Source organism: Phascolarctos cinereus, unplaced genomic scaffold (assembly GCF_003287225.1).
Source record: "Phascolarctos cinereus isolate Bilbo 61053 unplaced genomic scaffold, phaCin_HiC Scaffold_2;HRSCAF=192, whole genome shotgun sequence".
Lineage (NCBI taxonomy): Eukaryota > Metazoa > Chordata > Mammalia > Diprotodontia > Phascolarctidae > Phascolarctos > Phascolarctos cinereus.
Genome location: NW_027555625.1, coordinates 304,453,916 through 304,477,589, shown reverse-complemented (window position 1 = coordinate 304,477,589; position 23,674 = coordinate 304,453,916). Strand labels below are relative to the sequence as shown.

The window sequence follows — 23,674 nt, the reverse complement described above, 5'->3', positions numbered from 1 at the left end:
TTATATTCAATCACAATAACAAAAAATAAATGAAGGACTTACTGAATTCAGCTGCAGAATTACATGCCCATCTTTGATTTGGTAATTTGTTAATAGTCGATCAACCCCATTGGTGAGCTAAGGGAAAAAGGAAAACGACAAATTTAATTTTATCTTGCTTTTACTTCTTCATACAACCATGGTTCAGTAATTATAGGACAAAAATATGGTGCAGTGGATAGAGTACTGGATTTGAAGTCAGGAAGACTGAGTTCAAATCCTACCTTAGACAGTTACTAGATGTGTAGCCCTGAGCAAGCCACTTAAATAAGGACAATGAAAGCATTTACCTCCTAGGGCCTGTTGTGAGGAACAAACAAGACAACATTTTTAAAGTATTCATAAACCTTAAAACACTGTAGAATATAACTTTTAAAGGAGATGGAGAGCTATACATCTTTTCCTTAAGGATTTTGAAAAAGTTCCATTATATTTACACATGCAAAATTCCACAGATCTTTACATACTAGGCATGCAGGCTGTTCACAAAAACAATTCTATCTAAGATGGAATTCTGCCCTGGATAGCAAATTTCAACCAGCTTTATGGAACAGAGCTCTCTATCATCTTTAATTGGTTCCAGAAAAACAAGGTGAAACAATCTTGTGGGACAACCTACTTTGACAGGAACAGTATTATAAGAGGGTGGTTGGCCAAATAACATCACGGAGGGGTATTGCAACTTTACAGTGAAGTTTTGGTTATCATGTATTAACAATTATGGTGAAATAATGTTGGTCAGGGCAATTTTATATGGGGCTACACCCAAGTGCTGAAATTCTAAGAAACAACAAGCATCTTTAAAAGCAATTTAAAAGTTAGAGCTAAGATTATGGAGTGAGAAGAAGCATTAGAGGCAAGTTACACCTCCTCAATAAAGATTTAAAGAATGTACCAGACTGAATTCTGATCAGGAAAGCAAAAAAAAAAAAGTCATAGTGAGTCACTTCTTCCAGCCTGTAGAGGCTTAGGGAGATGGATAAAGAGATAAACTCTGGGAAGGAGATCTGACCCTGAGTGTGCATGGTGTAGAGCATTCCAGCAGCCAGGGACTGAGAGTTAGCTGAGACATGACACTAGGAAGAGACGTCTGAGGATCCCTAAGCAAGCACCCACCAAACAGTAGAGAGTGGTTGGGAGCGTTGGCCTTAGTTGTGTTCTGAGCATAGAAGAAGTTCTGGGAAGCAAATAGTAGCTGTATGGCTCTGATTCCTGGAGCACAGAACAGAGTCCCAGACCAAAGGGGAGCCAGCAGTTCAATAACTCTGAACCTGCAGAGTCTCTCAGTAGGCCAATAGTGACTGAGTCAAGCAAGAGTCTGCGAAATTCCCAACCATAAATAAGCCAATAGAGTCAAACAGGAGTCAAGAACTTGCAAAATTCATACCAGGAGGGCAGTAAACAGACCTCCCCTCAAATCCTGCCACTTTGTGAGCACCGAAATCTTGCAAGCCCCAAACCAGAGCTGTGACAGCTGCAGAAGGGTATACAAGCCAGACATCCCCTACCCTCAAGAAGTGTACAAAGTCTGAAGTCAAAATATAGGCTAGAAGAATGAGCAAACTAAAAAAGAACACAAATGTAAAGAGCTATTTTGGTAACAGGGAAGCTCAAGATACAAATGAAGAAGAAGAGAATGACTTGAAAAAAATCTAAAGCAAAATCTCATAGATCAATACAGCTTGGACACAAGTTGAACAAGAATTCCTAGAAGATTTAAAGCAAGACTAAAAGAAGGAACTAAAAATTTTTTTAAACAAGAAATGAGAACAGTAGAGGAAAGAATGAGAAAAAAGGCAAGAACTTGGGAAGAAAGACATGAAAAGAGAATTAATAGCTTGGAAAAATAGGCACTAAATCTTACTGCAGAAAATAACTCTTTGAAAATTAGTATTGGCCAAATGGAAGGTAATGATTCTATGAGACATCAAGAAATAATAAAATGAAGTCAAAAGACTAAAGAAAAAGAAAAAGAAAAATCTCATAGGAAAAACAACTGTCCAGAAAACAAATTGAAGAGAAATAATTTTAGAGTTAATTGGACTGAGGCAGCTAGGTATTGCAGTGGATGGTCAAATCCAGCCTCAGTTACATAACACTCACTAGCTGTGTGATTCTGGGCAAATCACTTAACCCCAATTGCCTCACCAAAAAAAAAAAAAAGTTAATTGGACTACCTGAAAGCCATGGATGGAAAAAAAAAAAGAACCTAGCCATCATATTTCAGGAAACCATAAAAGAAAACTGTTTGGGTATCTTAGAATTAGAGGGCAAAGTAGCAAATGAAGAAATCTACCAAATGAAAACTCTAAGAAATAATATACAGTATAATTAACTCTCAGTCAAAATCAAGAGCTCCCAGGTTAAGTAAAAAATACTGCAAGCAGTCAGAAAATAAGAATTCAAGTACCAGGGAGCCACAATCAGGATCATAGAAGATTTAGCAACTACTGTGATAAAAGAGCAGAGAACTTGAAATATAATATTCTAGAACACAAAGGAGCTATGCTTACATTCAAGAATAACCTATGCAGCAAAATTGAGTATAATGCTACAAGGGAAAAATGGATTTTTAACAAAATAGAAGACTTACAAGCATTCCTGATGAAAAGACCATAGCTGAGTAGAAAATTTGACATACAACCACAGGTGTCAAGAGAAGCATAAAAAAGTAAACATGCATGAGAAATCATAAGAGACTAAAGAAAGTTAAACTGTTTACATCTTATGTGGGAAAGTGATACTCAGAACTTCATAATCAACAAGGGGTCATAGAGGATGTCTAGTTAGACAGAGGGCCTGCATGTGATTCTGTTTTGGTTTGGATGATCTCAAAAAAGAAAGGAATGTAGGTGAAGAAGAGGAATGCACTGGGAGAAATTTGAAGGGAAAAGAAAATGGGGAAAAATATCTCACATAAATGAGGTGAGCAAAGAGAAGTTTATACAAAAAAGAGGGATCAATAGGATATAGTGGATAACACTTGAACTTCACTCTCATCTGAACTGGTGAAAGGAGGGAAAAATACACATACACACAGGTGGGTACAGAAATACATCCTACCCGACAAGGAAATAGGAAAGGTAAGGGAAGAGAAGTGAGTAAGAGAGAGGGTAGATTATGGGAGGTATTAGTCAGAAGCCACTAACCTCTTAAAGGAGGGACAAGGGGGAAAGAGAAGGATAAGGAAGAGAAATACACAGTTAGTAATCATAACTATGAATGTGAATGTAATGAATTTTGCCCATAAAATGGAAACAGATAGTAGAATGCATTAGAAACCAGAATTCAACAATATGGTGTTTACAAGAAACACACTTGAAACAGAAAGATATACATAGAGTTAAAATAAAGGGCTGGAGCAGAATTATTATGCTTCAGCTGAAGGAAAACATGCAGGAATACAAATTGTGATCTCAGACAAAGAAAAAATAAATGTAATCAAAAGAGCTAAACAGGGAAGCTACATTTTGCTAAAAGGTACCATATCAATACTAAACATACTGCAGCAAATAGCATGTTATCTAAATTCTTAAAGGAAAAGTTAAATGAGTTAGAAGAAGAAACAATAAAATTGTAAGAGATGGGGATCTCAACTTATCTGCCTCAGACCTAAATAAAGTGAACCAAAAATAAACAAGAAAGAAGTTAAGGACTTGAATAGAATTTTAGAAAACTTAGATATGTTAGACCTCTGGTGAATATTAAATGGGAATAGAAAGGAACGTGCCTATTCACAGTTGTGTATGGCATTTCACAAAAATTGATCACATATTAGAGCATAAAAGCCTCACAACCAAGTGCAGAAAAGCAGAAATATTTAATGCATCTTTTCCCTACCAAAATGCAATAAAATTACACTCAATAAAGGTCCTTTAAAACAATTAAACATTAAAAACATTAAAAATTAATTGAAAACTAAATAACTTAATCCTAAAGAATGGGTTGATCAAAGAACAAATTATAGAAATGAGCAACCACTTCACTAAAGATAATGACAACAATGAGACAACGTACCAAAATTTGTGGGATGCAACCAAAGCAGTATTTAGGGGAAATTTTATATACCGAAACTCTTTCATCAATTAAAAAAATAAGCAGATCAATAAATTGGATATGTAATTTTTTAAAAGCCCCTAAACATTCAACAAATTTAAAAAGTACCAAATAAGCACTGAAACAGAAATCTTGAATATCAAAATGAACTTACAAAACTAAAAATTTTAAAAATTGAAATAAATAAAAGAGATTTTAAAAAATAGATAAGCTGTTAGCTAATTTCATTAAGAAAAAAGAAAGAAGAAAATGAAATCATTGGTATAAAAAGATGAAAAAAGCAATTCACAACCAATGAAGAAGTAAAAGCAATTATTAGGAACTATTTCACCCACCTCTATGCCCCCCAAGCCTCCTGAAAATCTAAATGAAATTAGTTCATATTTTAAAAAGTATAAATTGTCCAAATTAATAAAATAGGAAATAGGATATTTACTAATCCTATCTTAGAAAAAGAAATTGAACAAGCCATAAATGAATGCCCAAAGGAAAAAAAAAAACCCTAGGACTAGATGCACTTTAAAGTGAACTCTTTCAAACATAGAAAAAGCCACAACCAATCAATTAATTCTAATACTACATAAACTGTTTGAAAAAAGAAGTAAAGAAGGGATCCTACCAAATTCTTCTATGACTCAAATATGGTCTTGATATCTAAACCAGAGAAAATGTCAAAACAGAGAAAGAAAATATAAATCAATCTCTCTACAAAATTTTGATGCAAAAATTTAAAACAAAATATCAGTGAAGAGAGTGCAGTAATATATCACAAAGATCATACATTATGACCAGACTGGATTTATATCAGGAATGAAGGAGGTTCAATATTACAGAAACTTTAAGCATAACTGACCATTTCAATAACAAAATCAACAACAATGAAAATCATATTATTATTTCAACAGATGAAAGAACACTTTTGACAAATATAATACTCATTTCTATTGAAAACACTGCAAAGCAAAGAAATAAATGCAGATTTCCTTAAAATAAGTCGTATCTACATAAAACCAATAGCAAGTATTATCATAATGGGAATAAACTAGAAGCTTTTCCAATAAGATCAGGGGTGAAACAGGATGCCCATATCACCATTAGTATTCAATATTGTACTATAAATGCTAGTTATAACAATAGATTAAAAAAATAAATTGAAAGAATAAGTCTAGGCAAAGAGGAAACAAAACTATCACTTACTATAGATGATATAAAGTTTACTTAGAGAACCTTAGAGAGTCAATTAAACAACTCATTTAAACAATTAACTTCAGCAAAGTTGCAGGAAAGAAAGCCCACACAAATTATCAGCATTTCTTTATATTATCATCAAAATCCAACAGGAAGAGATAAAGGAGAAATTCCATTTAAATTAACTACAGAAAATGTAAAATACTTGGGAGTCTATCTGCTAAGACATACACAGGCACTACATGAACACAATTACAAAACACTTCATACAAACAAAAACATATCTAAATAATTAGAGGAAATGTGAATTACTCTTGGATAGGTTGAGACAAAATAATAAAAATGATAATGCTACCTAAATTAATTAATGAATTCAGTGCCATATTAATCAATCTACCAAAGAATTACTGTATAGAGCTAGAAAAAATCATAATAATATTCATCTGGAGGAACAAAAGTTAAAAAAAGAGGAAATTAATGAAAAAAAAATGAGAAGGAAGAGGGTCTAGCAGCACCAGATCTCAAACTGTACTACAAAGCTAATCATCAAAACTATTTGGTACTGGATAAGAAATAAAGCGATTGAATAATGGAACAGATCACGTATAAAATATACAGAAGCAAGGGGCAGGTAGGTGGTACAGTAAAAGAGCACTGGGCTTGGAATTAGGAAGACATCTTCCTGAGCTCAAATCTAGCTTCAGACACTTACTAGCTGTGTGACCCTGAGTTAGTCACTTAAATTGCTTTGCCTCAGTTTTCTTATCTGTAAAATGAGCTGAAGAAGGAAATGGCAAACCACACCAGTATCTTTGCCAAGAAATCCCCAAATAGGGTCATGAAGAGTTGGACATAACTGAAAAATGACTGAACAACTGAATACAAAAGCAAATGACCACAGTAAACTAGTGTTAGATAACCCCAAATATCCCAACTAGTGGGATAGCTAATCAACTCACTAATCAACAAAAACTATTGGGAAAACTGGAAAGTAGTCTGGCAGAAACTAGGCATAAATCAGCATCGCATGCCATATACCAAGATAAGCTCAAAATGGGTACACGATTTAGACAAAGAGGGTGATATCATAAGCAGATTAGTGGAACATGGAAAAAAATTATCTGTCAGATCTTCAGACAGGGGAACAGTTCATGACCAAACAATAGGCTCACAAGGAGCAAAATGCATAATTTCGATCACATGAAATTAAAATTTTTTACACAAACAAACCAATGTAGCTAAAATTAGAAGAAAAGGAAGAAATTTGGGAAAAAATACTTTTCAGCAAGTTTCTCTGATAAAGGTCTCATTTCTCAAAAATACAGTGAATGGAGTGAAATTTATGAGAAAAAGAGCCATTCCCCAATTGATAAATGATCAAGGGATAGGAACAGGAAGTTTTCAGAGGGAAAAATAAAAGCTATCAATAGTCATTTGAAAAAAAACTATTCTAAATCACTAACAATTAGAGAAATGCACATTGAAACAATTCTGAGGTCCCACTTCACACTTATCACATTTGCTAAGATAACAGAAAAGGATAACGACAAATGCTGGAGTGGATTTGGGGAAAATGGGTACACGAACTGTACACTGTTGGTAGATCTGTGATCTGGTCCAGACATTCTGGAAATTAATCAATAAAATATTATTACGCACCTACTATGTGCCAGACACTATGCTAGTGCTGGGGATACAAAGAGGCAAGAAAAAAACAATCTCTGCCCTCAAAGAGCTTACAATCTAATAAGGGAGACAATATGCATTCAAATCTATGCAAAGCAAGTTCTATATAAAATTAATAGGAATTAACAGAGTGAAGGCACTAGAATTAAGAAGGGTTGGTGAAGGTTTCCAGTGAAAGATGAGATATTAGTTGGGACTTCAAGGAAAATGGGGGAAGGTGTCAGTAGACAGAGTGGAGGAGGGAGAGCATTCCAGCCATAGGAGACAACTAGAGAAAATGCTGGAGCTGAGAGGAGTGTCTTGCCAGAAAATAAGTAAACTGTGCAATACATCATAAAGGTTAGGGCCCATGAAAATATTTAACTGAAATCTTTGTTGATATTTACAGCAGATAAGTCTTCTGTATGTGCACCAATTCCAGTAGGCAAAGCTATGTCCATCACAGCATGGGAAGATCCAGATGATGATTCTTCCTCACTGGGCTTATAGCTAAAGTGAATAAGAAAGTAAATATTTTAGTATATAGGATACCTCAGAAAAATGAAATACCTTCCTCTCCTTTTGACTACGGACTTTTAAACTCACCTTCATTCTAAATAAACTATAGCTTGATATGGCAAAATTGGATGGCGTTTGTAGTCAGAAGACCTGAGTTTGGCTTATAGCCCCGTGAAACTGAGAAAGTAATTTCACTTCTATGTGCCTCAATTCCCTCATCTGTAAAATGGGAGTAATAATTCATGAATGGTCTACTTCACAGTCCTGCTGTGCATGTGAAAGGCTTTGATAACTTGCAAGAATTGCATAAGTGTAAACCAGTATTATAAAGGAAAAATTAAGTTAAGATAAAGGAAATGTTTTCTTTAGGCCCAGTAGTTAACTAAATGACTTCATTATGAGGAAGAATGAATTTGATTCATTGTTATCAGACTATAGAATAGTAATAAAGCAGGAAGGGACTTTAATTGGAATGTTAAATATGGAAGTGACAGTAGGAACATCTGATATTTATGGTTGAGAAGAACATTAGAACAGTGATTCATGGTATTTTGGGGCATGAGTCCCTTTTTAATGTTCAAATACATCGACTAAAATACAACTACTCGCCCCACAGGCTAGTAGTTGAACTACTGCCATCTGTTGAGTTAGGAGGCAATATGGTACAATAGAAAGAGAACTGAATTTGGAATCAGGGGATCTGCATTCAAATCCTAGTTTTTCTATCTACTATACTATACTACCTGTTTGACCTTAGACAAGTGTTTAGGTCTCATTATCCTCAAGTATAAAATGAGAAAGTTGGATAAGATGGCATCTAAGGCTCTTTTCCACTGTTAAATCTATGATTGGAAAAATATACAACATAAAAGTACTATTAATTCAGTAATACTTTTGAATTAATTTATACTTTATTAATCACATCAATATATATTTAAAAGTTTTATATATGAGACATTATTCAGTCTACAGAAGATATGAGACATTTTTAGACAATCTATAGAGATACATTTATTTGTTTATTTGTTTTTGTCATTTCCTAAGATGAATTCCTCATATAACTCTGCAGGCTTCCAGGGATTCATGATTCACAGGTTGGGAGCTACTGCCTCGGGCTCTAAGGCTTAGAGCATAGAGCACGTGTCATAGCATGTGAGATTTGGAAGTGATTCCAAGTGTTAGAAGGTAAAATATAGAGCTGTTAGGGTGAGAAGGAACTTTAGAGTTTGTTTATTATCAACTCATTTCACAGATGAGAACACTGAGGGTCAGAGAAGCAAAATGACTTTTCTCAGGTACCACACAATTACTTGGCAGCAGAATTGAGAGCTGAACCTAGCTTTCCTGGATCCTAGGCCAAGAATTTTATGCCTAGTGTCAGAGTCAAAGGGCAAGGTTGAAGACCCTTAAATCACACCGTGCCTTCTTTGACAGTTGGGGTGGGTTCTCTGAGGTAAAGATTTGATTTTAGACTGTAAATTCTCTGACTAATGAGATTCAGCCCCATTCCTTACCCAATTAGCAACTTAAAGGCACACCTATAGGACACCTCAGCCTCTCCTAGTTGGAGTGAAATATTTGTGGAAAAGCCAGTTAGTTCCAGTTTGCAGACGCAAACTCTCCTGTTAAGCTATACCCAAAAGGGGCCCCGGAGTTGTGGGCAGAATTTCTATGAAAAGGTTGCTGGAGCCCTTATGACTGGTTGCCATGGAGAATGTTTAAACTGTGGAAAAGGAGCCTTCTTTTCAAAGCTTTCAGGGCTGGTGCCAAAGATGGCGGGACTCCTCCCTCAGGGCAATTTTGTTCAGGGAAAAGGAGGAGTGGAAAGGGGGAGAGAACTGCCTTTTCTTCCCTTATGAACTTTCCAGAGGAGCTACAAAGAGAGAAAATGACCGAAGAGGTCCTCCTAGACATACTGATCATGTGACAGTGTTTTTAATCTGGAGAAAGATCATCAGAAAACTTGAGGACAGAGTTTCTGACATGAACAGCTCAGTTAGTCTTGGAATTCACTCGACCTAACTTTTGTGTCAGAGCCAAAATCATATTCCCTCAGCCTTCATCGAACACATTGTCCCAAAGTCATAAATATCAAAAAATATCACTTTAAAATAATGAAGAATTACATTTTTATTGGCTCCCTTTTCTCATTTTCACAATAGGCAATTAAGCTTCTTTGGTAATCAAGTCCCTTGTAACTCACATTTCCGTAAGGCACAACAGGCTGGCCAACTACTTTCCTCATGAAAGCTCTATGATGTAGGTGGTGCAAGGATTTTTTCCTCATTTAACAGATGAAGAAATGGAAGCTCAGACAGACAAAGACTAAGAGAGGATTTGTGTAAGGTCACATGATTTATATGGTCCTATTTATAAATATTCCATTGTAACATATTTGTTGAATTAAACATAAAAAAGTATAATTTTTCCCACATCTTCTGAGCAGTCTCAGGACAATGAAAGGAAGCTGTCATTCAGTTCAGCAAACATTTATTAAACACCTATTATGCACAGGTACTGTGCCATAGCAGATCAGGGGCTAGCCTTGGAATTAGGAAGCCCTGGGTTCAGTTCTTTTCTATGATGCATACTGGGTGTGGGTTTGTTTGTTTGGTTTTTTTGTGGTTCAGTTGTTTCTGACTCTTTGTGACCCCATTTGGGGTTTTCTTGGCAAATACACCGGAGTGATTTGCTATTTCCTTCCCTAGCTCATTTTACAGATGAAGAAACTGAGGCAAACAGGGTAAAGTGACTTGCTCAGGGTCACACAGCTAGTAAGTGTCTGAGACAGGATTTGAACTCAGGTCTTCCTGACTCCAGGCCTGGTGCTCCATCCACTATGTCACCTCACTGCCCCACTAGCTGTGTTAAAATCACTTAAACTCCAAGAATGCTCAGGCAGCTTTCTAAAACTGAAAATTAGGTGGTAGCTGATCTGCATAGGGGTAGGGATTAGAGGATGGATAGGTCCTAAAATCACTTAGAAGGGTCCAAGGATTAAAAGTTTCCCGAAATTCCTCTCTGACCATAGCCCCCTGTCATCATCCTACTTCTCCCCACATCTCTCTCCTCTTAACTCCACCTACCTGAGCCACCTTGTGACACCCGGTCCCTCCCCGCTCATGCTTTCTTAGGCAACAGCCCCTCCTCTGGCTACATTTGCCTCCCTTCTTAGTCTTGACCTTGTCATTCCACATTACATTCTCCTCCTCTACTTTTGACCCCCTTGGCCCTTTTTCCTATCACCATTCATTCCTTTAATAGATACATGTTTCTATGTGCAGGAACAGTCTCATTTTTGTCTTTTATCCCCAGAGAGTGAGCCCTCGATGTATACTTGCTGATGCATTGGACTGAATTCTACACCAAGAATTCCTCATTCCAATAGACTCATAGGCTGAGACGTGCAAAAAATGTACAAGGAAATGGGGATAAAAAACAAACCAAAAAACCATCTCTGCTCTCGTGGATCTAACGTTCTACATATCATCTGTGAAGACAACTTAGACATATCGAATAGCACATTTAAGTGGCATTGGTCTCCACTACTCATGACATTCCCAGCTTCTTTACTCATTTTTCTCCTAGAAAGAGGGCAGTTATAGTGGACATGCCCTGGATTGAGAGTCTGGAGTTCTGGATTCTTGTCTGACTTTTCCTTGCTTATTTTCCACCTTCAGGTGACTTTAAAGAGGTCACTTTCTCATCACCATCCTCAGTTCCTCATTTATAAATGTGAGGCAATCGGACTAGATGACCTCTAAGGAAACTTCCCCTGTAATAATCTATGCTCTTGCAATTTGTCTTCTAAGATGCTTCTTAGCTTTACTATTCCATGTTCTATTTTCTAATATTCTATATTCATAGTTCATTTCTATAGTAGCTAGGTGGCTCAATCACTAGAGCACTAGGTCTAGTGTCAGGAAAACCAGAGCTCAAATCTGGCCTCAGATACTTACAAGCTGTGTGACCCTGGGCAAGTCACTTAACCTCTGTCTGCTTCAGTTTACTCAACTGTAAAATGGAGATGATAATAATAGTGTCTACTTCCCAGGGTAAGAATAAAATGATATAATATCTGTAAAGCACTTAGCACAACACTTGGCACATAGTAAGTCCTTAATAAACACTTGTAGTTCAAGTATTTCATGATTCCAAGTACTTTTATAGAAAGAGAATATTGTAGGCTAAAGGAGAAATTCAACCCTATAACTTCTACTTATAGGAAAGGAATTGAACTTACCTGGCACAAGCTATTATGAGTTTATCTCCTGATTCACTCAATCTTCCATAGCTGTCAACTAACACAAAAAACAATAGAGTCACATAAACATCATTTTCTAAGTTATTTAGGAAACATAAAAACTAAACAGGGTCATTTACATAGTAAGTGATTAATAAAGTTTTGCTCAATTGAGTTACATTTAATATGCATGCCCCTTAACAAATATTATGTGATATAAAACCTTATATATCATTTGGAAATTGATAGCAAAGCTTAATAGAAATTTATGGGTTCTAGAAGAATAAGAACTCTGGCTATTCCTCCCCCCCACTTGATATCTGAATATAAGATTGAATTCCTCAGGTTCTTCCTCAGCCAAGACTTGGTGACCAGACCTGGGATTAGACTCTATCTTCCACCCACCTTTTGGCTTCTGTCCAAGTTCCACAAGAACTTAAGCCAGGCCTTTGAGGAAGGTCCTTGTGCAGTCTGTCACCTGTGTCCCTCAGTGGACTTCTTTCCAACCACCTACACTCTTCTTGAACTCATTCTCAATGGTCTCCCCATATTAGTGATTCTCAATTCTCAGCTCTAGTGTACAAACTCCAGTCACCATTTCCAACTTACTCCCATCGTTCTCACCCTTCCTCTCCCAGTGTCTCATTTCAGCTCTGCCTGTACCTTCCACTGTGACCTCTGGAATGCTTGCTCTATTCATAATTAACTAACTTTTTTCACTTTAAAATTCTTCTTTTCTCACTTTGTCTATCCTCTGGCATTCACTGAGACCTGAATTCCTTCTTATGATATTGTGTTTCCTCCACACACTTTCTAGGTCATACCTCCTAACTCACTGGTCTTAGGGGGGATATTGGAATACTCTTTGTTCTCCAATGCTACTTCCAGACTCTCTATCACTATCACTTAGAAACCTCTCCTTTGAGATTCATTCAATTCAAATTTATCAACCTATTCAGATCCTAGTGGCCATTATCTATTGAGCTACCAGACACTTTCCTGTCCTGACTGGTTCAGTCTTTCTTTTCACCACAACTCCTGCCCTCATACTGGGAATATATAATATTCTAATATTAATACTAGGGAATATAATATCATAATATTAATACTAGGGAATGTAATATTATAATATTAATACTAGGTAATATATTAATATATCTATACATAAATGTGTGTATATACATACATATCTGTAGATATCTATATATCTACAGATATGTACATATGTACGTATATATCTATATATAGATGTGTATATATACACATATGTATGTAGATATCACACTATATTATATATACACACACCATCTATATATAGATATACATATGTATACACACTCATATATAGGTATGTATACACACATAGATATATATCACAGATACATTGATCTACCTTAGCTATCCATGGTCACATTTTTGATCTTGCCATCACCCACACATGTTCCTCTTCCACATTTATGAACTTGGCAATTCTATTTTCAAATCATAATCTTTTTGTGGTCCATCTTTCTCTCTACCTTTCAGTACCTAACCTTGTTATTCATCCTCACTGTGACCTCCAATTCCTCCATCCCTCACTTCTTTTCCAGGACATTACTGCTGCACTGGTTATATCCTCCTTCCTTCCCTGTCTTAGCCCCTCAGTGAACATTCCATCTCTCACTTCCATTCCTCTGCCCTGGCTATTTCCTGTGCCTGGAAGGCTCTCTCTCTCCTCACCTCTTCCTCTTTCTTTCCCTGGCTTCCTTCAAAACTTGGCTCAAACCTCACCTTCAATGGGAGGCCTTTCCTAATCTCTGCAGCAGCTAACATCTCTACTACTGAGAATACTTCTCAGAGATATTGTACACCCTCAGTTATCTTCATATTTGCCTCCATAACTACAATGGGAATTGCCTTCCTTTGCATCCCCAGCACTTGGCACTGAACACGGTGCATAATAAGTGATTAACATGTGCTTGCTGTTGACTAACTGACTTTGATCTATTGTGAATACTAGCTCTGGAGTCAGAGCATCTGGGCTCGAATCCCACCCCTGATACTCACAACCTGTGTGACCTTGGGCAAGTCACAACCTCCCTAGGACTCAAGTTTTCTCAATTGTAAAATGATGAGATTAAACCGGATGGCCTCTGTCTCGGCTTGAAATCTGTGATCATATGACCCTTCATGGCACCAGACTAAATACTCAAGATAATTTTAACTCATTAGATAAGATACTTTTCCTGAAAAAATTCAGTTGAGTTCAACAAGCGTTCATGGAAAGATTGATAGATTTGAAGTGAGACGTGAGTTCAAATTTGGACTCTGTACTTTGCTACTTATGTGACCTTGGCCAAGTCACTTAGTCTTTTGGAGTCTCAGGTTCTTCTGTAAAATGAGTAGGTTGGATTAGATGACCTTTAAGATCTAAGCCTAAAGTGAATACTATGTACAAGCACTGAAGATACAAAAAAAACCCCAAAACAATATAGGCCCTGAAAGAGTTTACATTATACCAGGAAGATATGACAAGTAAACAGGTATGTAAACATGAGATAACTTAAAGAGGGAGAGTGCATGAGCAACTAGGGGGATTGCAGAACGCTTCCTGCAGGAGGCGGAGGTGAGGGAGGTGAGAGAGATGAAGGTGAGGAGGGAGTGTGTCTGAGGGATGGGGGTTAGTCTGTGCAAAGGCCTACAGGTGGAGGAGACAATGTCATGTATGAGGAGTGACAAGGGGGCCAATTTGATTGGAATGTACCAAGTGTGAAGGGTTGGTAATGCGAAAGGAGCTGGAAATGGAGGCAGGAGGCAGAGTGGGAAGTACTTTAGATGCCAAGCTGAGGAGTTGGTTTTTCATCCCTAGAGACAAAAGGTTGCCACTGAAGATTTCTGTGCAGGGCAGTGACATGGTCACACCTGCACCTCACAAAGATAATCTTGGCAGCTGTGTGGACGATGGATTGGAGAAGGGAAGGAAGTGAAGCAGGAAAACTGATGAGGAGGCTATGGCAATAGACAGCTGGGACTGAACCAAATGGGGGAGTCAAAACTAAGATCAATAATTTTTCTACCATTTGACCTTTATAGAACTTTGTAGCTGTATAAAGCCTAATGTAAGGTTTACAAGAATGTAAACCCCACAAGGGCAAAATGACTCTTCTTTATCTTTGTAGCACACCAGTCCACAAAATTCACTACATCACATGACCTCCGTATGTGATCAGAAAAGGAAGTCAGCTGATCAGGTAGTGAAGATGAGAGACAACAGATGGATAATATTATCCTTCTCTTCCTCTCTCACTCCCCACTTTTCAGCTTTATTTTGTCATTGTCTTCCTCCATTAGGTTGTAAGTTCCTGGAGGCAAGGACTCTTTTTCTTTTTCCTGTTTATATCTTCTACACCTAGCACAGTGCCTAGCACTTAGTAGGTGCTTAATAAATGCTTATTAATTGACTATTTGGGATTCCTTTCAAGATATTAAAAGAACAAAGGGAAGGCATCATTACCACTAGGTTAAACAGCTCACTGCTCTCTCAGGAGATCCCATACTCAAGTCTTTGTGTCTGTTCAGGCTGTTCCCTAAGCCTGGAATGCTCTTCCTTCCCATCTTTGCCAGCTGAATTCTACCCACCTATCAAAACCCAGGTTAAGTGCCACCTCCTCCAGGAAGCCTTCCTTGCTTCTCCCACTTCTGCCTTTATTGATAAAAATCTTCCCCCTCAGACCTCATATAGGACTTTGTTTTGCAATTCTCTAAGGGATTTGTCACATGATACCATGAATTATAATAGCTTTCTGTGTTCATGTCTCATTGTCCTGCAACAATATCAGCTGCTTAGGAGTATTGGAAATCTCCTATGGAGGATGATTCGTGGAAAGATTACACAGGATGAGAAGGTGTGAAGAGATTCCAATAGGTAATAATGGAAGCAACCATACCACTGAGATTGCTGAGCCATCAAAATACCAAACAGATTGGTCAGAATTATTTCTTGATCAATGATTACTGCAAACAATTCATTTAGCTGTAGTAGGAGTGCTCACTTGGAATCTCAACCTACAATCTTACAGGCTAGAGAATGGAGCTGAGAAAGTTTAACTTTGGAGTACTTTTTAAAAAATTTTTTATCCAAGGTAGATTTTCACAGATGCAATCTTGTGCTTAATCCAAAACACAGTCAAAGTTATATGTGACTGACTTACCTTCCATATCCTGGGAATCAATTTTCAACCCAAAGTTACAGATCTCCTTAGAAGTACCAATATTATAAACAACAGTCTTTACCTACAGAGAGAAAAATAAAGAGAGAGATTGGATTTAAAAGGGAAGAAAAGGAAGAGAGGACAAAGCCAAGATGGCAGGGAATGTCAGGATCCAGCTGAACTCTCCTAACACATCCCTCCAAATTACTTTAAAATAATGCCTCAAATCAAATTTTAGAATGGCAGAGCCAATGAAAGGGCAGAGAGAGCCGTTTTTTCTAGCCTAAGACAACTTAGGATGTCTACAGGAGAAGTATGTAACAATGGTGTGGGTGCAGGCCTGGAGTGGGGCCAGAACAACAGTGGTGGGCCTTGGAGGCCTCTTCAACAGCTGCAGCAGCACCTTTGGGAGCTCTCAGACCAGAGGCAGTAAAGGAGTTGGACAACCAGTCAGAAAGAGATTACAGGAGACTCTTTGCCGGCACTGGGTGCTGATTGGCTCCCTATTGCCCATAAGCAGTTCTGGGTTGCAGTTCCAGGACAGAGAGGAGTGTTTGTGATCAGTCACAAGGGAGGAGGGGTCTTGATCTCAGTTTCAGGACCAAGAGGAGGACTAGCACTTGTGGGGGCAGGAGAGCAGGAATCTTTCCTGAATAAAAACCAGCGTGCAGACCAGGAGAGCAGTGACCACACCTCTCTCCAGATCACACCACCCTGGCAGTACTGAAAATTTGCAGACCCCCTAGAACTAACCCTGAAAGCAGCAGCATGAGAAGTCCAAAGCTTGGCACAGTACTTTCCACCCCCAAGTGAGCAAAGCCCAACTTTAACATAAAGCTTAAAGTCAAGAAATAGGCTGGAAAATAAGCAAACAACAACTACAAAATAACTTGACCATAAAAAGCTACTACAGTGGCAGGGAAGACCCAGACATAAACTTGGAAGACGACAATGTGAAAACAGCTACAAGTAAAGCCTCAAAGAAAAATGCTAATTGGACTTAAGGTAAGGGCCTTGCTCCCTTGTAACTATAAGGACTAGTGCTTCTCTCCACCCTGAAACTGTGACCTGGACCTGAGTAATGGGCAGTGGAATTGCCACACAGCACCCTGTCCTGTGCCCAGTGCCAACATACATCCCCTGTAATCTCTTTCCGACCAATTGTCCATTCCCCTTACCCTCTCTTGGCAGTGAGAACTTCCTAAACTGCTGTTGCTGCTACTATCTGCCTCCTCCAAGGCCCACAGCAGGTGTTGCCAGAGAGCTGCACTGAAGGCCAGCCCCAACCCCAGTATCACAGACCTTTCCTTCTGACCTAAGTCATTTTGGACCAGAAAAACGTCTCACTCAAATCTTTTGTTGGCTGTGCTATTCCAGAGTTCAATTACTATTTTAAAATTGGCTGGGGGTGAATGTTGGAAGAGTTTGGCTAGAATGCTCCCTCTACTCCACCATCCTGGCTATGTACCTCTGTGTACTCTCCACCCCAACTCCTCTTCCAGTACTGTTACATTTATCTCATCAAGGGTGGAGAAGGGGAAGAGAAAAGAACAAGTACTTATATAGCACCTGCTGCATGCCAGGTACTATATAAAGGCTTTTTACAAATATTATCTCATTTGATCCTACAACCACTCTGGGAGGTAGGTGCAATTATTCTCCCCATTTTATAGTTGAGGAAACTAAGCCAAATGGAGGGTAAGTGACTTGCTCAGGGTCACATAGCTAGCAAATATCTAAGGCCAGATCTGAATTCAGGCCTCCCTGACTCTAGGACTAGAACTGTATCCACTATACTACCTAGCTGCCTCAATCAATTCACCTCCCGGGAAAGGTGTGCCAGTCTCCTCTTCTGTAGCTCCATTTACCATCTCTGTTACTTGCCAACCCAGAATACCTATCCTAGGCCACTACTCCCCTTATATTTGAAGTCTCCACCCCCATTAGAATGTAAGTAACTTGATCCAAGGACTGTCTTTGCTTTTTTTATTTGTATCCTCAGAAGTTAGCACAATGCTTTGCACATAATATCTTTTTATTCATTCTTGCTGGTCAATCAGTTGAGTAGGTATGAGCAGAAAAAGGGCCCCTTGGGATGGAGAGAATAGATCATGCAGAGAATAGTGTGCGGGCAAAGGATTAGAGTTGTATTTAGAACAATCAATTGCATGAGTCAGACCAAAGATGGTTAGAGAGTAATTGGACTATTTAAAGCTGAGAAAATGTGAATCAATGTAAATGTTGTAGAGCTGTCCTTTTCTGGATCTCTGGAGGTCTAGGTTTACCCTGGGAGTAATGTCAAAGTGGTATATATTTTTGGGAGAGTGGAAGATTAATGTAACATGAGCAGGCAGATAACCCCTAGCTTGTGTGTCCAATTGGTGAGACTGAGCGGGCCTGCGATTCTGTTTTTCCCACTGAGCAATCCCAGTGCTGGGGACAGTGATAAAAGCAGTCCTGTCAGATGTAGTATATCTGAATGGCACAATCCTTTTTCCCCTCAATAACTTCTGCATGAAATAATGGAACACAAGGGAAACTGAGGCAGAACATTAGGATAAAAGATGAAGGTGGTCCACTCAGAGCTGATTAGAACCAGCAAGTGAGTGAAGAATTTGAGGGGTGGGGAGTGGGGGTGAAACAAGAACATTAATGATGAAAGTGACTTCTGACAATTTGACAAAAGCAATACAAAGCAGATATAATAACTCCAAAAGTTCAATAGTCTGTGGCCATTTAGTGAAGGGATAAATAGGCCTTTTAACTCAAGCGTCCCTGAAGGCCTTGTTGTAGTCCAGTTCTGAGGAAATTCAGTATTTAGAATGATGGCTATGAGCAAATAAGAAAAGTTTAAATTATGTTCTTTGTGCTCTACTCAACAAAATAAGCACGTAATATATCTTAGAAAAATCTGTTGCAAAACTAGTTTAGATAAGAAAAGTGCTTATGTGAAAAAAATTCACTCCTTAACAATAAGACATGATGTTACTGTATTCATTTTTTTAAACTAGGTCTCTGATTTCGTCAGTGAAAAGATCTCCAGGTGAGGAACTTATTCTTTCAATGAAGATCAGTATTTTCTTTGCAACTTAGTGTCACAGAGAGCTGCCTGAGGCATTGAGAAGGTAAATGACTCATCTAGGGTCTTACAGTCAAGTATTCTTGATTCTGAAGCCAGCTCCACATCCACTACTCCATACTGCCTCTATTCTACATGCCAAAACAGATTTTAAAAAACCATCTACTGAAATCATACTCCATTGCTTCATCATGGAATGAAGATCATTCTGGGTCCTCAAAGTCTGGGTTAGTATAGCATAAACTCTTTCAAAGCTACAGTCTTAACTATAGGCCTAGTAATTAATTGTAATCAAATTGTAATCCAAAGGACCAACTTGGCTAAGCTCAGAGAAGGTTCATCCTCAGAAGGTAGGCCACCAGAAAATAAATTTTTTTCAGATTACTTGGGAAGTAATCACTCTTTGTGAAGGGAGTTTCCACATTGAATATGAGATTATAAGATCATAGCCTTAAAACTGGAAGGAACTTCAGGTCTAGTCCAACCCTCTGATTTTATAGATGGGTAAATTAAAGCCCGGAAAAGCCAAGAGACTTTCCTGAGGTTATATAGGGAAATAAGTAACACAGTAAGCATGCAAACCTTAGTGCTCTAACTCCAAATCTGGCACTGTCTCTGCTATTTCATGAAACCTTATATGAAACCAGGGCTCCTTAAAGCATCAGAAAAAAAAAATAACATACAAAAACTGATCCATGTATTTACACAAATATTCAAAACCTGGAGAGAACCTTTGCCTACGTATTATTCTCTGTGTGTTATGATTAATTTTCTTCAGTGGAAAATTGTGTAGGTAGGGAGTAGTTCTAGATAGAATTAATAGCATGCCTTATATTAGCCCTATATGGATGGAGGCTTCCACAGCAGAAGGGATAATTCTCTGGGTGAATTACTCTCTTATGAGATGGATGTGAAATGGCAGATAAGCATTTACTTACATGTACCGTGGCTAAGCCTTTACTAAATCCAGTGCTGACTACTAGGTCATCATTCAAAGGGACCTGAAAAAGCAAAGAAACACGGCTCATCATTTGACATTGAAAAAAAATGCAGCATTTAGGGTACATATTCAAAATCTGCCTTATGTGTTGCTGTAGCCCCCAAACCAAAACATCACCTAGAGGACCCCCTTGGATGACGAGCCTCTTTGCACTTAGCCACATTGCTGTTGTTCGATCATTTCAATTGTGTCTGACTCTTTGTGACCCCATCTGGGATTTTTCTCGGCAAAGACACTGGACTAGTTTGCCATTTTCTTCTCAAGCTCATTTTACAGATAAGGAACTAAGGCAAATTGGGTGAAGTGACTTGCCCAGGGTCACATGGCTAGTAAGCGTCTTAGGCTGGATTTGAACTCAGGAAGATGATTCTTCCTGACTCCAGGCACAGTACTCTATCCACCGCACCACTTAGCTGCTCTGCACTTTGCTACGCTGCTTCTCAAACAGGAAGCACTGTTTGCTTCCAGGATTATACTTGAATGTGGCTCCAGATCATGAGCTGTCACCACCTCAGAAGAAATACAATGGCAGTGGCCCAAGCACAGTATGAAGACGCGGTGGGAAAAAGCAATATGCTATAGCAAATTACCTGCAAAGACCTACACATTACAAAATGTCATGAAACGATATCACTGAGGTCATATATGATTGGAACAGGAATTGTTGGCCAGACACAGAATAAGGGTGATGGATGACAGACTGTTAGTAATGACATTGATGGACTATTACAAAGAGCCAAGGGAAGGCCTTAAGTCTGATTTGTGACTCTTCTCTGAAGTATTCATGCAAAGATAAGGCTATAACTCACCTAGGATGAAAGGGCATGGATGGGGAATATCTGCACTGGTGGAGGGAATAATCAGGATGATTATGCTTGCATTGAAATATTGACATTTATTTGGGGTTGGTTTGCCGAGTATGCCAAAAAAATGAAAATGTGCTGATATCCAAATGCTTCCTTATGGCTACATTGGCATTCCTACCTAGTCAACTCATTCTGTTTGAGAGAATAACCTAAATCGATGCGCATAATCACAAATTTTCATTTTTAAACCAATCAGGTTTTCCTGGTGTCTAGTAGAGGCTTCATAATTCACGGCATCATGACAGTTTTCGGTAGCCGTAATGTGGCTGTCATTAACAGGGGCACAGGATAAAACTCCAAACTGGATAAAAGGCAATCTGGTGTAATGGCTAAAGAGCTTCGCTTTGAATCAAAGACAACTGAGTTCAGATCCTGGTTTTGATACTCAGTAGGTATGGGACTCTGGGAAAGTCATTTGACTTTTCTAAGCCTCATTTTCCTTACCTGTAAAATGAGGGGTTTGGACTAGACATCCTCTGAGACCCTTTCCAGCCACAAATCTATGATAAATTTTTTTATCCCTCTACATCTTTTGAAATCTCTCTTCTATCTCTGCCTAACTTTTCTTTCCTTTCACAATTAAAAAAAATTAAATTCAATAATAATGACAAACAGCATTCAGACCTGGAATAAGGAAAAACCAGAAGTTAAACTCTCTTTCTTGAAATGTAGCTGAGCACACTTCCTGGATAGCAACTAGCTAATATGATTAAAGTAACCAGGTGTGAATGACTTACACAAGATTAACATTGGCATTGGCATCGGCATTGGCTCTAGAGGGAAGGTCACACAGCAGGGTGGAGGCAAGTGGAGGACTAGTTTCTATGTCTTCTGATTTCTAGATTAATATTTTTTCCACTGCATGGTACCGCTTCTCATAGGGAAAAACAAACAGTGAAAAGTTTCCCTTATTTTCTTAATATTCAGATTTGAACTTCTAAATAATTTTAGATCTAGAAGAACATTAATTAACTATAACCATCTATTTTGCCTGCAGGAGTGTTTTATGTTTTATATATTTGTTTTTAATTTTTATCAGTGACTTGAATAAAGGGCATATGCTGATCTGGCAACTGCCTTCCTAATAAAGGTAAAGTCTCAAGTCTGGATTCAAAGAGTCAATTCCCCAAGTAAAGAGTTGGGGGAAGCTAAATGACAATTCTTATGAAAAAGATCTGTTGGGGTAGGGGTGCAGGGACTACAGGCTAAAAATGAGTCAACATTTTGGTTTGGAAGTCACAAAAGTTAATATGATCATAGACCCCATTGAGAAGCTTATTGCTCAGAAGAAGGAAGGTGATAGACAGTCCTGCTTGCTCTACCCTGATTAGAGCACATGCGGAGTATTGTGTTCAGTTCTGGGCACTATATTTTAGGGAGGAAACAGATAAACTGGAGAGAGGATGGCCACCTAACTGAGGGTTATAGAGCTTGAAATCATGCCACTGGAAGATTAGTTGAATTGATTGAAACCATTGAGAATGGTTAGGTCTGTGAGGTACAGTGAAGGACATGATACCCATGTTCAAATATTTGAAAAGTTGCTACCTGGAAAAAGAGCAGCTTGGCCCCAGAGTTACTAGGAGCAATGCCTACAAATTATAGACAAGCAGATTTGGGCTTGATGTAAGGACAAAGTAACACACACCTAGAGCTATCCAGAGGTGAAACGGGTTGCCATGGGCACAAATGCGTTTCTTATCATTTTGACATCTTTGAGCCAAATCTTGATGAATGATAACCAAAGGTGTTGTACAGAGGAGAGTCTCCTTAGGTGTGATTTGGACTAAATATAGCCTCAGATGTCTTTTCCAACTCTGAGATTCTATGATACCAGATTTATAATCTTTTTTTAATGTCATTTTTAGGGGCAACTTAGAAACCATTATGAAGTTCAAATTTAATTTCTTAATTCTTTTTTTTACTTACCTCCACTGGTCTCCCAAGGGAATTCTGGTCTGTCATTTTGTAGTGGAGGAAGTCACCTTTGTGTTTGTAGGAAATTTTGACGTCCATATTCAATTGAAGTTTCTTAAGCAGGAGTGCGTACTCAGTCAGGGCCTCAATGGCATTAATTGTATCCTGGGAAAAATCAGTGAAGAGATATAAGATGACCAATAGCAATAATTGCTTAGATTTGCTCAATCCTTTATAAGCCACAACACATCTTTACATCCAATATGACATTTGTTCCAATGCAAAATAGTAGCTAGATGGCACAGTTTGTGGAGAACTAGACTTAGAGTCAGGAAGACCTGAGTTCAAATCCAGCCTCAGACACAGATCAGCCATGTTTGCCTCAGTTTCCTCATCTGTAAAATGGGATTAATTATAATACTTACCTCCAAGAGTCATTGTAAGGTAAAATGAGACAATATTTGTAAAGTGCTTTGCAAACCTTAAGTACCATATTTTTGTTGTGTTGCTTTTCAGTCACGTCCTATTCTTTGTGACTCCATTTGGAGTTTTCTTGGCAAAGATACCAGAGTGGTTTGCTATTTCTTTCTCAAGCTCATTTCACATGAGGAAACCAAGGCAAACAAGGCTAAATGATTTGCCGAAGGTCACCTAGCTAGTAAGTATATGAGGTTGTATTTGAACCCAGGAAGAGGAATCTTCCTGACTCCTGCCCTGGTGCCTTACCCACTGCACCACCTACCTGCCCCAAAGGCACTATATAAATACTATCTATTATTAATTTTTTAACACAATAAGTAATATTTCACGAAACCATAGATTCAGTTCAAACTATTAGGAAGATTTTCCCTTTAGAGAGCTGCTCCTCTCCTCTCTGCAGAAGTCAAGCGTTGTTCCCTGCTTTTTTCCCTT

General features: G+C 38.3%; 1 protein-coding gene across 1 annotated transcript in view; it reads right to left on the bottom strand.

Moving 5' to 3' along the window:
- C5 (complement C5) overlaps positions 1-23,674 on the bottom strand; it is a 114,399-nt gene that overhangs the window by 15,880 nt on the left and 74,845 nt on the right. The window contains 6 exon segments of the mRNA XM_078150166.1: positions 43-117; positions 7,356-7,458; positions 11,711-11,768; positions 15,901-15,982; positions 19,918-19,980; positions 22,775-22,927. Coding sequence (XP_078006292.1) covers positions 43-117; positions 7,356-7,458; positions 11,711-11,768; positions 15,901-15,982; positions 19,918-19,980; positions 22,775-22,927 — 534 coding nt within the window.